The 14,046-nt window shown below is 39.7% G+C and overlaps 2 protein-coding genes across 3 annotated transcripts; one reads left to right on the forward strand and one right to left on the reverse strand.

Annotated features, from left to right (window-relative positions):
* The first annotated feature begins 1,026 nt into the window (after positions 1-1,026).
* LOC114250354 (uncharacterized) lies at positions 1,027-6,909 on the forward strand. Of its 2 annotated transcripts, XM_089732970.1 has the most exons (3): positions 1,029-1,354; positions 5,195-6,233; positions 6,318-6,909. In XM_089732970.1, the coding sequence occupies exons 1-3, from the start codon at positions 1,286-1,288 to the stop codon at positions 6,452-6,454; spliced, it is 1,245 nt and encodes a 414-aa protein (XP_089589096.1). In that variant the 5' UTR covers positions 1,029-1,285; the 3' UTR covers positions 6,455-6,909. The 2 variants fall into 2 exon arrangements, with proteins under 2 accessions (XP_028039983.2, XP_089589096.1); XM_028184182.2 differs by having other exon boundaries at positions 1,027-1,354; positions 5,195-6,909.
* A 396-nt stretch (positions 6,910-7,305) lies between these two features.
* On the reverse strand, positions 7,306-13,661 carry LOC149501516 (transposon TX1 uncharacterized 149 kDa protein). Its single transcript, XM_089732841.1, is given in 7 exon segments — positions 7,306-7,981; positions 7,984-8,151; positions 8,154-8,414; positions 8,417-9,139; positions 9,142-9,494; positions 9,496-10,423; positions 13,517-13,661. Coding segments are annotated over 7 exon segments (2,922 nt in total). The 3' UTR covers positions 7,306-7,637.
* Between the last annotated feature and the right edge of the window lie 385 nt (positions 13,662-14,046).

Genomic DNA, 14,046 nt, shown 5'->3' on the forward strand with positions numbered 1-14,046 from the left:
GGCGCCATCTAGGCGGACTTCAGCTAGCCTGTCGACCGAGAGGGCTGGTGGTCGTGGCGCCGACGACCGCCGGTCCGGCATCCCGAGGGGAAGGGTGATGGGAGAGACGTGCTCCGCACTAAACGCTTCACTTTCCCCCTTTTGCCTTGTCATGAGTTCTGTCGCATGCGAGGTTTGGACGTTGGTTGTTGAGCGACAGTAGGTTTTAGTCAGTTCGACTCTGACATACCCCGCCCAGTATCCCCAGAAAAGGGCGGAAGTCCGGCTATTTCCTCCTGACCAAAAAAAAAAAACCTATGTTTATAGTGAAATTATTCGTTGTGTAAATAAATGTTGACGTCAAAGTCTTTTTAAAAGATAAATATTATAAAGAGGAAAGATTTGTTTGTTTGTTTGTTTCGAATAGGCTCCGAAACTACTGGACCGATTTGAAAAATTATTTTTCCATTAGAAGCGGACATTGTCCCTGATGAACATAGGCTACTTTTATTTTTATTTTTTATTAATTTTTATTTTTGTTTTCATGTGTGTTTTAATGTTTCCGAAGCGAAGCGAGGGCGGGTCGCTAGTAAAAGATAAAATTAACTCTCAGAATCTTAAACCATTATACCATAATTAGTATCTCAATGCTGTGCTAATTTAAAAGCTGAAGTCACTCGAAAGTCTTTGGTTTATTTGTTTTTAAAAAATTTACACAAGTAAAAAAAACAATACCTAAATGTAGGTACTCTAGCGCGGAAGCACTTCAGTGTTGTGTTAAGTTTGTTTAGTATCTATTGATATTGATTTCTTCCTTCAATTCGATTCAACTGTGTCATAATCGAATTGTAGATTGAGAGAATTGCCGAGTAGTCGTTTTCACACAATAATCTTTCAGGTATCTCTTTGGAGAGGGGTAGATATTAAACTTTAAGCAGCAGTGGCTATAAACTGCACTTGTTGTTATAGGGTGTATTTTGTGAAGTTTGACGTATTCGACAAAATTAATGTATATCTTTGTTTATCGGTCTAAAATTTTTCGTGCCTACATTAGTACCTTTAAATTTTATTACATCCAATGAATAACACATTTTTGTGAAGGTTACAAACTAGGTCTTGAGCGTTTGCGACCTTATCAACGTTTTTACGTGACTATTTCTGTTAATGCAACATAACTATCAGTAGGATGCCTTGAGCCACCAATTAATCTATTTACGAAACAAACATATATATGTGTACGTGACGTAGGAATTGAACAATGATACTGCGCAATAACCGAAATCTATATAAATGATGAAAAAGTGCTATGCTCAGTTTGAATAATATGGCTGTGCCTGCGCATACGTATTTACTTGTGATATCTTGGATATTCGGGGTGAGTATGATACTTCTCGCAAAACCTTATACTTTTTAAGCAGCGGCTTGGCTCTGCTCCTGGCATTGCTGAAGTCCATGGGCGACGGTAACCATTGACCATTAGGTGGGCTGTATGCTCGTCTGCCTACAAGAGCAATAACAAAAAAGCATGTTGGAGTTGATAATTTAATCAAATAGTTGTTTTTTTTACATACATTTTTTTGCAATGAAAATTTGATATACCTACTGAACGAAATTTATTGAATTGAAAAAATTCTTTAAATATTAAGTAGACTAGTTCAAAAACTTTTATGTTTTCAGAATTAGAGTTAGGGACTTTAGTTTATTTTTTATTTAGTCATACAATAGCAGTACGAGTTATATTTTTTTTTATAAGGGATTGAACTTTATTAAATTTAAGGTGTCGCACTATCAAAACACAATTACGGACCCGAGCACACCCGAGCAGATGAAAATTGAATTAATTTAAAAAAAATCTGTTTAAAATAATAATTGTAATAGGTAATATTAATAGGTAATTAATATTTGCCGAATACATTATGGTTTTACTTTAAATGCGAGTGAAGCCAAGGCTTAAGCCTAGTTTTTTATTGATACTAGCTGACCCGGTAGACTTCGTAATGCCTCAATCGATAAATAAAAGACCTAAACTTTGTAATAAAATAAACATAAAACAAACAAAAGGAATCCGTCCGACGGAGGACACATGAGTCGTCTATTATCAAAGGTGGCAATCTGTGCATTTCGACAAAAAAAATTTATTGATATTTCAATACAGATTGATTTGGATATAATCGTCTCCTTCAAAGAATACGGTTCAAAACCTGCATTAAATAAAGGTTAATACTTAACCTGTTATTTATCTAAGATGTCGTTCAGAAGAGTTTTGTGACTGCCAATGGAATACAAAGTCAATAATTCGTTTTTCTGATTTACCAATAATTATCCACAAGTCACATTGCCGGCTTTGATACTAGTCGACTCACATCAAAGGGAAAATAAAATTGTTATTTTTATTTAATTCCGAGCATTTTCATATTTATCTACCTTTTAAACCTTCTCTGGACTTCCGCAAATAATTCAAGACAAAATTAGCCAAATCGGTCCAGCCATTCTCGAGTTTTAGCGAGACTAACGAACAGCAATTCATTTTTATATATATAGATATATTAATCCGTGAAGCAAAAACTTTGTATAGTAAGCGGCACGTAAGTTGGCAAGGTTTTGGTGTAGTGGGGGTAATGTCGCGCATAGTGTACATTGCAACAAAAAAATGGTTACTTTTATTGCCCGCATATAATTTAATTTAATTTTCAAAAAATTTTTATTTGCCATAATTTATTTTTAAGCCTGTGTTAGAAGAAAGTTAAAGAAAATAGAGGAATTTGTGAAGTGTATTAGATGTTATAAATAAAATACAAACAAAGTTAAGAAGTTTATTTAAAAAAATATACTTAATATTAAAAATTATGTGTCGCCGTCGTCACTATCATTTTCTAATAGTGCTACCCCTTGGATTAAATTTATGGTAGCATCTGAGCTGAGCTGAGTTGGCTCCTCATCGTCGACATAACGAAGAGTCGCGGTCGTCACTGGCGTAAATAATACAACGCTCAGTGACTGAATCTACTATATGGTCATTGGTATTTGGTCCTAGCATTGCAAACATACTTAAAACAATAACACTCGTAACAAAAACTAAATTTAAAACAATAATAACAACTCGTAACAAAAACTCAATATAAACAAAGGGTTCCTACAACTTTAGTAGGCGCATGTGTAACCGGAAGCGAACGGATCGTAGACGCGGTGCGGGGGGAGGGTCGACTTACTCACCAATCGCGCGCTCGGAACGGTGCTACGTCTTTCCCCGCGTCCCGCTTGACAACCAAAGAGACTTAAAAAACGACTTCTGCGCATCTAGCGACTCTTGCCAAGCTACGTGCCGGGGACTATATCCCTTTTTACGAAAATTGCGCGGACGGAGGAGTATGAAATTTTCCACACTTATAGAGAATATAGAGAAGAAGTGCAAAATGCCAATTTTTTTTTTTAAATTATGGATTAAAAATACATTAAATCAACTAAGAAAACATTACACGCATTTGACGCACACACGCATGCATACTATTTATTTATTGTCAACCTTTTGTTCTTGACGTCTGTGGTCTAATATAGGTACTTCAGTGGGTCAAATTGAGAATAGATAAAATATTTTTTGTCTTTATTAATATTTTTCTATAGTGTAGTCTTGGCGAAATTTGTGATTATAGAAGTAATCATATTTGAAAATAGAATCATAATAGTGTACAAACTTATAATTTCAATTAAATTATAGTCGAATTTCGACTACCGAGCGATCACTAGTATATATATATATATATAAGAATTTATGACCTGACTAGGTATATATATATATATATATATATATATATACCTAGTCAGGTCATAAATTCTGTCACAAGTTTAATGTAAAATAATTGAAACAAGTTTATTCATTATGTAACCATTCATATACCAAAATGAACTTAACAAAACATAGATTCTTATGACACTAAAGTTTATTCAAAATGACCTCCGTGATTTTGAATACAGGCCTTCAATCTGCGCAGCCAGTCGTCTATCGCAGCACGAACGAGGTCCATGTCAATATCGGCGGCTGCCTTAATCAAGGATGTCTTGAGTGACTCCAAATTGGGATGAGGCTTTGAGCACACCTTTTCCTCCAAGTGTTGCCATATCTTGTAATCTAACGTATTCAAATCTGGACTGGAGGAGGGCCAGTCTTCGTGCCGGATGAAGTCGATTTCACGCGCCGCCAGACAGTCTTGTGTGCTCTTCGCTCTATGAGCTGGCGCCGAATCTTGTTGGAATACCCAGTGCCTGTTATTGAACATGATATGAGAAACAGGTTCCGCAAGGTTCGTCAGGACTGTATTTTGATACACAACTGCATTCGTTTTTACACCTTTCTCACAAAAATGTACCTCTGTTAAGCCCCAATAAGAAACTCACAACCATACCATGAACGAGGATGGAAAATGACCTCGTTGGACACGCGGAATACGGTTGCTCGCTTCTTCACTAATGTGTGCGTACACCTTATCATTTTGTTTGTTGTAGCTCTCTTCTACGGTAAAAAAATTTTCATCCGAAAAAAGAATTTCCCGATATTTTTTTCCCGCGTACCGCTTCAACAAAGCGCGGCATCTCTTCAGTCTCAGGTCCATTAGACGAGCATTCAAACGATGTCCTGTTTTTCTTCGATATGCCCGAAGCCCTAAGTCTTCATTTAACACCCTTTTCACCGTTGTTCTGCTTAAACCCATCTGAAGGGCCAACAGTTTCTGCTTACGTTTGGGATTTCTTTGAATTCGCGCCTTCACAGCTTTTATCACTGCTGGAGTCCTAACAGACCGAGGGCGACCACTTCTTGACCTGTCATCTACACTAGAGTCTTCATTGTATCGTTTGATGGTACGATAAACGAATCTTTTGGTTATATTCAAAATTTTCAGTATGTTAAAAACTTGAATTGGCGCGTAGCCGCAACGATGCAACGCAATAACTGCAACACGGTCTTCTTTAAACGTCCACTCCATATTTAAAAATGAGTAAAATTCTAAAAGTATACATTTTTTATTTTCATGAACAATTCGAAATTCGAATTCAATAAACTTTTTTGTGGCCAGCATTCTAAAAGAAAAGTTTTTACTGTGTGACAATACTTATGACCTGACTAGGTATACTAGTGATCGCTCGGTAGTCGTAGTATATATATATATATATATATATATAGATTAGATTGAGACAATTCATTAGAATGCTTTTCCGACAGGTATCACAAGCGCAATATATGGGACGAGTTCGCACATATGCTTACGTGCCCACTGCGACCACAACAACGCTTGCTGCACCAGTACAATGTGAATATGAGTCGTGCCGCTCAGCTATCGAGGAACTGGGTGCTCTGTTACAAATTCTAAAGTCGCTTGACGATGGCCCAGCTAACGGTGGACTCAGTGAAGAAATTATAATAAAACTAGTGAATGCGCTTATTTATACGGCTACTCAAAATTGCAGAGGAAACATTGGATACTGTTCTGGATACGATTGTGGTGGTATTGGGGGAATAGGACCTGGGATTGGAGTGGGACTAGGAGGTGGAGTTGGAGCAGGTCTTGGACTGGGATTAGGAGCTGGAGTTGGAGCAGGGCTGGGAGGGGGAGTTGGGGGAGGTCTCGGAACTGGTGGTGGCGGTGGCGTTGGGGGTGGACCTGGAGGGGGCTTGGGGGTTGGAGCTGGAGTGGGCCTGGGGGTCGGAGTTGGTGGAGGACTAGGAGGTGGAGCTGGCAGTGGACTAGGAAGTGGAGCTGGAGGAGGCCTTGGGGGTGGGAGCGGAACTGGAACTGGAATAGGAGTTGGCGGTGGATCTGGAGGTGGAGCTGGATCAGGAGGTGGAGGTAGCAAGGGAGGAGGTGGAACCGGTGGTGGATCGGGTGGTGGCACAGGAGTTGGTGCTGGAGTTGGAGCTGGAGTTGGCGTTGGAGTTGGTGCAGGAGTGGATATTGGAGCAGGATTAGGAGTTGGGGCTGGAGTTGGAGCGGGCCTTGGTGCAGGCCTTGGAGCAGGCCTTGGAGCCGGAGTTGGTGCGGGCCTTGGGGCAGGCCTTGGAGCAGGAATTGGAACAGGTGCAGAAGTTGGTAAAGAAGTTGGTAAAGAAGTTGGTAAAGAATATGGTAAAGAATTTGGAGCAGGAGTTGGAGCAGGAGTTGGAGCAGGAGTTGGTGCAGGAGTTGGGGCAGCAGTTGGGGCAGGAGTTGGGGCAGGAGTTGGGGCAGGAATTGGGGCAGGAGTTGGAGCAGGAGTTGGAGCTGGTGTTGGAGCAGGAACTGAAGTGGGGGCAGGAGTTGGAGCTGGAGTTGGAGCAGGAGTTGGAGTGGGAGTTGACGTCGGTGCAGGAGTTGGAGCTGGAGTTGGAGCGGGAGTTGGAGCAGGAACTGAAGTGGGGGCAGGAGTTGGAGCTGGACTTGGTGTAGGGCTTGGACTAGGAGTTGGAGTAGGTGATTCCATTCTCGATACCGTTAGTAGTAACTAGAATTCAATCTGGACAAATCAAATTAAGCAACTTATAAGCAAATCAGTAAGAGAGTCAGGCGTGTCTTGGCCAGTGAACTTATTAAAAACTTTTGTGGCACAATTTGTAAATATACTGTCAAAATTTTTTGCCTATATTGTCAATGAAATTCTGGACTTATTTCTTCCGTTATGTAATGTAAACGTAATGTAAACGACAAAAATCTTTAAACTGGTAATTCACATCCAGTATTATTTTTTGAAAGTAGTACATAAACAAAAAGCATAAAAGCCATTCTTAATTTAGATGATTGATTAATAAGTATATCACCCTTCCTCGAATCATAACATAAGAGCTTTAAAGTAGAAAAGTGCAGAAACCATGAGAACCTCTACGTAAAGTATCTTGTACTGCTGAAATGTTTGGTATATACCATAACTGTACTGTTATTTGAAATAAATATTTATTTGACTTTTTTTCTTCGTTTGAACAATTTTTGTATGTAGATAGATCCCGGAATCGAAATATCCATAAATTTTTACGCTTAAGTAAATAGAGAAAAGTATTACGCAGCAGTTTGGTTTTGTCCATGGCATTGCTGATGACCATGCCCGACGGCGACCACTCACACATTCACGTTCACGTCTATCCATTAAATAAAAAAAATATTTAGATTTTAAATTAAGCTTTAAGTTAAGCATTTCAGATTATACGAAGCCACATTTGTTCGAACACCTTTGTGTTTGGTGTTCAAATCCGTGAAATTAATGACGACAAATTCCATTTATTGTATGTAAATTATATCACAAGCGATATCTAACATCTATATTGGTTTATAAACCAAAATCCCAAAAATAATAGGTAATTTGGGATTAGTAACTAAGTCCTCAGTTATATTGGTAGAACTATTAAATAAACATCAATAATTAACTTTTAACATGAACTTTGTTGTTTGACGTTCACCGCTATAAAGCAGTCTTAATAAATGAATGATTCCCAGAGTGGGCATGGGAAAGGGGTGGGATCCGTCGAATACTGCTCGAGCGCATTCCAAGGTTGTTGTTGTTGGAATTTTTAAAGTACATTCTTTTTTTAAAGTAAATACAAATATCAGTCATTCAATAAATTGGTGACTTACGCACATAATACAAAATATACACTATCTTCATACTTTCAAATCCTCCTCCGCGCGTCGTTTTCCTCATTACTGAGGGTCGTGACTCCCCCGCTGCATCAGTTTCTCCCGTACGATTTCCCTCCATCTGCTGCGATCCTTAGCTTCATGAAGGGCATTGTGGAAGTTGATGTTTAGAGAAGATCATATTTGGTCCGACCATCTTGTAGGACTGCGTTCTCTGGGACGTTTGCCATCTACCTTTCCTGTCACCATCAGCTGTTCTAGATTGTGACCCTCTTTACGAGCAATATGTCCGAAGAATTCCAGCACCCTACGAATGCATATAGTGGAAAGTCTGGTTTTGATATGAAGCTGTTTCAGAATAGACACGTTGGTGCGAAAGGCGGTCAATAGAATCTGTAGCATTTTCTCCAGCACCACATTTCAAAGGCGTCTATTCGGTCTCTGTCGGCCTTCTTCATTGTCCAGGTCTCCGCGCCATAACTGAATATGGAGAAAACTAGCGAACTCACCAATTTGGTTTTAGTTTTTCGCGTGATGTTACGGTCTCTCCATATCTTATGCAACTGGGACATTGCATTTGGGCCATCCCTATACGTCTCCTTATCTCTTTTTCGCATGATCCTGTGTTATTAATGTTAGACCCTAGGTAGATGAAGTCGCTCACGTAGTCAAGGTTCAGCGTTCCCGTTAATTCAAGGCTGTTGGTTCGATCCACAATCATCACTTTGGTTTTGCTGTGATTGACTTTTAGACCCAACAGCAAACTGACGTTCTCAATCCGAGCAAGGAGGTTCACCATCTCGATTTCACTTGCAGCAAGAAGTGTGGTGTCATCTGCGTGCGGAGGTTGGTTATTTTAGTGCCACCTATTGTGACTCCGCCCTCCCAACCTTCACATACCCGCCTGATTATGTACTCTTCATAGGCGTTAAAGAGTATAGGGGACAGGATGCATCCCTGTTTTACCCCGTTACCGAAACCAAAAAGCTCTGATGTGCAGTTCTCGACCTTTACCATTCCTTGATTGTCCAGGTATAGAGAGCGGATGAGAACATCGAGGTGTAGAGGTACTTCCAGTTCACTAAGTACCTTCCATAGATCCGACCACACAACACAGTCAAAGGCTTTACTGTAGTCGATAAAGCAAAAGATGGTAAGTATGTTGAACTCGTAGGCCTTTTCGATCAAATGGCGAATGTTTTGAATTTGCTCACGGGTTCCGTTGCCCTTTACAAAACCCGCCTGTTCCTGTGGTATGTGCCAGTTCAGATAGTATCGAATCCTGTTGTTGATGATATGTAACATCACTTTGCTGGCATGTGATATCAGTGCAAGGGTTCTATAATTATCGCACTTAGAAGTGGATCCCTTTTTGTGAAGAGGTAATATGATCGACTTAGTCCAGTCTGAATGCCATCTTTCAGTTCGCCAGATGTTGTCGCAAATTCTGTGTATGAATTTTACGTCTTTAGGACCTATGACTTTTATTATTTCCGATGTAATACGATCTGGACCAGGGGCTTTCCTGTATTTAAGCGTGTCTATAGCGGCCGTGATATCTGATCAAGGATGGGTGGTTCCAGCGTTAACTCGCACCAATTTGTTGTATCTTGTGGTGAGTTGCATTCATGTGAGTTTCTACAAAGATTCTCGCAGTAGTTGCGCCATCTCCTCGTAACTGCCTCTAAGTCTGGCAAAGGCGTACCATTTTCATCTTCTACCAGCCATGATCTAGGTTTGACCTGTTTTGTCAGCAGTTTTATCTTCTTGAAGAGGTCCGAGCTTTGCGCTCTGAACGCGTGCTCCTCTACTTCTTGACAGATGCGCTCAACAAAGTTGTTTTTATCGTGCCAACATTGTCTTTGAATCATTCTAGAAAACTAGGAGTACTTTACTCTGTCTGCTGGATCTGATAGCCTCCTTCCTATCTTGTATGAGTTTCAATGTCTTATCTGACATCCAGGTCTGTTTAGGGCAGGGTTTAAGAGGGTGCTTGTTGCTAACCTTTTCGAATGTCTCATTGATCTGGTCCTTTAGGTGTCTCCACTGTTCGTCCGAGTCCGAGTTTGCTAATGGAGATGTCTGAACAATCGCTTCGTCAAGTGCACATTGGAACTGCTTTTGTTCTGCGAACGTTAACATACACATCGGTTTGAGGCATTTTTTCTTTATTGCTTTGAGGTGCATGGGAAACTTAGCAACCAACAAACTATGGTCGGATCCACAATCAGCTCCCGGGAAGGTTTCCACGTTGGTTATTGATGATCTCCAGCGACTACTAATCAATATATAGTCAATCTGGTTACGGCAGCGGTCGTCAGGAGATGTCCATGTGTAAAGCCGTCTCGGGTGATGCTGGAAACACGTGTTCATTATCGTGAGTTTCTTGTCTATACAAAACTCAAGAAGTCTGGTTCCTTTGTCATTTCTGGTACCAAGCCCGTATTTACCGACCGTGTTTCTTAGATGGTCGTCGTCTATTGTGCTGCCTATTTTCGCGTTCCAGTCCCCAATCACGATTGTAATCTTCCAATTCGGTATTTCAGAGAGAGCTCCTTCCAAGTTCGAGTAAAATTCGTCAAATGTGGCTTCCTCTGATGTTGAAGTAGGGGAGTAAACAATGACCATGTTTAAGGTACAGGGATACGTGTTAAGCTTCAGTGATATGATCCTGTCTGAGACTGTATTGTAGGCCATGACATGGGTATTCAGCTGGCGAGATAGCAGGATGGCGACTCCGTTTGTACTGGAATTAGCGAGCCCGGAAAAATATAAGGTGTTCCCATTGGAGGTCCTGTAATGACCTTGTCCTCTTTTGTGAGTCTCCGTCACACCAAGTAAGGCTATACCTAGTCAGGTCACAAATTCTGTCACATGTTTAATGTAAAATAATTGAAACAAGTTTATTCATTATGTAACCATTCATATATCAAAATGAACTTAACAAAACATAGATTCTTATGACACTAAAGTTTATTCAAAATGACCTCCGTGATTTTGAATACAGGCCTTCAATCTGCGCGGCCAGTCGTCTATCGCAGCACGAACGAGGTCCATGTCAATATCGGCGGCTGCCTTAATCAAGGATGTCTTGAGTGACTCCAAATTGGGATGAGGCTCTAAGCACGCCTTTTCCTCCAAGTGTTGCCATATCTTGTAATCTAACGGATTCAAATCTGGACTGGAGGAGGGCCAGTCTTCGTGCCGGATGAAGTCTATTTCACGCGCCGCCAGCCAGTCTTGTGTGCTCTTCGCTCTATGAGCTGGCGCCGAATCTTGTTGGAATACCCAGTGCCTGTTATTGAACATGGTATGAGAAACAGGTTCCACAAGGTTCGTCAGGACTGTATTTTGATACACAACTGCATTCGTTTTTACACCTTTCTCACAAAAATGTACCTCTGTTAAGCCCCAATAAGAAACTCCCAACCATACCATGAGCGAGGATGGAAAATGACCTCGTTGGACACGCGGAATACGATTGCTCGCTTCTACACTACTGTGTGCGTACACCTTATCATTTTGTTTGTTGTAGCTCTCTTCTACGGTAAAAAAATTTTCATCCGAAAAAAGAATTTCCCGATATTTTTTTCCCGCGTACCGCTTCAACAAAGCGCGGCATCTCTTCAGTCTCAGGTCCATTAGACGAGCATTCAAACGATGTCCTGTTTTTCTTCGATATGCCCGAAGCCCTAAGTCTTCATTTAACACCATTTTCACCGTGGTTCTGCTTAACCCCATCTGAAGGGCCAACAGTTTCTGCTTACGTTTGGGATTTCTTTGAATTCGCGCCTTCACAGCTTTTATCACTGCTGGAGTCCTAACAGACCGAGGGCGACCACTTCTTGACCTGTCATCTACACTAGAGTCTTCATTGTATCGTTTGATGGTACGATAAACGAATCTTTTGGTGATAGTCAAATTTTTCAGTATGTTAAAAATTTTAATTGGCGCGTAACCGCAACGATGCAACGCAGTAACTGCAACACGGTCTTCTTTAAGCGTCCACTCCATATTTAAAAATGAGTAAAATTCTAAAAGTATACATTTTTATTTTCATGAACAATTCAAATTCGAATTCAATAAACTTTTTTGTGGCCAGCATTCTAAAAGAAAAATTATTACTGTGTGACAATACTTATGACCTGACTAGGTATTGTGCGACTCCGCTTCTTTCTCCACTATATCTAACTTTCCCCAATCCACGGACTTCCAGGTAGCTATGCGTCTGAGCTCTCTGATTGAGACTTTACTTTTCGTGGCATCAGTAATATGTCCACTGTCCCGCCCCAGAAGCGGCTTCGGTAGCTAATTTAACACCGTTCGGCCCAGTTACCGAGCGCGCCGGGGGTTAGCCGGATCGCTCAACAAACTAGGTCTGTAAATCGTACTATTCATTGAGGGAGTTTTCTTGGGTAAATACTTAGTGGTGGGTACCCAGATCCTTCCACTGTAGAATTGTAGAAGTAGTTTAAGTCCTCATGGTCTCTGTGAGCCACTCCAACAGGTGTCAGAGGGATCGGGTTAATTGACCGCCGCCCGATTTTCGGCGTTGTTTTCTTTTATGATTGAGTTGTTTTCCTCCATATCAAACCTCCTCCTTTCTCATCCGGGCTTGGGACCGGAAACGGCGGAGTTAACTTTGAAATAAGAACTAGTATTAATTAATGAGAGTCGATTTTTAGATCTCATCGACCCCCAAATTGAATTTTCGTATTTTTAAAGTTTTTGAGGCTTTAAGAATTGAGTTATTCGTAAAGCTGCTGTAGCTCCACAATCACTCATTAAAGAACCCACCTACTGGGCTCGAGGACTTCATGTTTATTCGAAATTTTATTTTAAAGAAATAAACGTAGTACATAAATGAAATATATTATTTTTATTATTGCTTAGATGGGTGGACGAGCTCACAGCCCACCTGGTTGTTAAGTGGTTACTGGAGCCCATACCTACCCGTGCGGACTCACAAGAGGCCCTACCACTAGTAATTACGCAAATTGTAATGTTGCGGGTTTGATTTTTATTATAATTATGATGTTATTCCTTCACCATGGAAGCCAATCGTGAACATTTGTTAAGTACCTACGTATTTCATTAGAAAAATTGGTACCCGCCTGCGGATTCGAACACCGTTGCATCGCTAGATTCAAATGCACCGGACATCTTATCCTTTAGGCCACGACAACTTTTTAAAATATATTATGTATGTTTTATTAATAAATCTACTTACTTCATTTCTGTTAAAAATTCATATTTGTTCGATATATTATGTGTATTATTCTGCCGTGCTTACGATAAATACAGTAAGTCACATTTTTGTCGATATTGAGTTAAGTATATATTTGGAATGTAGAGATTGAGATCTACATTTCTGTATATTTAAAATTTTAAAATGTGGTATAGAAACTTAAATAAGCTTAAGCATAATTACAGTAAGAAACATTTTCCGCCAAAACATACTTATTATAATTGCAGTATGGGCACATACGTTGATTTTTTCATAAAGTCTAAACCATTTCTTATGTATTGATACAGTAAGTAATTTTGCTGTTATTATTTTTAAGATATGAGTATTTTTCATCAAGTATCACTGAAACATATAAGCAGTAAGTACCACATACTATTATTATATTAATTGTTGAAAATAAAGCATTAGTTACTAAACCTTAACATATCTATAGTAAGTTGAACTTACTGTGTATATGATAAGTCAGCAAATTAAAATATTTATTTTTATGCATAGTCGTAACAACAGCAAGATTCACTACTGTAATTATATTAAGGAATACTTCATATTATGCGTAGACTTGCCTGGAACATGTTAGGTAAACACGTTACTTACTGCAAATATTATAAGGTGTTTAGTTAAAGTTGAGAGGGCTCATTATTACTAATGTATAAAACAGATCATAATGAGATGTTTCAATCATTGGTTTTTTTACAAGCTAAAATTGTGAAGACCCAAAAGTTTCCTGAGGTGAAGTCTAAAAATAGTCCCAGAGGAATCACTGCAGATTGTAAAGTAGATATTATACAGAAGCTTGTACCTCTGATGCCTGAGAATAGAAGAGATTTTTGGTTCAACATTTCGAATTCTGCAACAAATCTATTAACCGAAGAGTTTTGAGTTCAGATAATTTTTTTTAAATAACAGGGATTATTTAAAATTGCCGTTTTATTGTAATAGGTACCTACTTCGAATTGACATAGAACCTTTAGGCCGGTTACAGTGCTCCACCGACCGTCTGTGCGTACGTTCCGTCCTGACGGTACGCATTAACCGATCGTCAGTTTGCTTCATTCAGTGCTCTCCTGACCAACAATCTGACCGAATTGGTATAGTCGGTACGCAAAAGGGAAGCGTTTGCAAATAGCTTAATTGCTGCTTATTATTTTCGAAAACGTTTAAGGAACATTCAAGTTTTTTTAATTATTTCAGAATGTCTATCAAGTTTTGATGAATTATCAGCAC

This window comes from Bombyx mandarina, chromosome 15, assembly GCF_030267445.1.
Source record: "Bombyx mandarina strain Sakado chromosome 15, ASM3026744v2".
NCBI lineage: Eukaryota > Metazoa > Arthropoda > Insecta > Lepidoptera > Bombycidae > Bombyx > Bombyx mandarina.

Excerpts from the sequence above, each read along its gene's own strand:
- LOC114250354 (XM_028184182.2), top strand. The coding sequence starts at position 1,286 with ATGCTCAGTTTGAATAATATGGCTGTGCCTGCGCATACGTATTTACTT. Across the intron at positions 1,355-5,194 it reads TGATATCTTGGATATTCGGG|GTATCACAAGCGCAATATAT; the intron begins GTGAGTATGATA and ends CTTTTCCGACAG.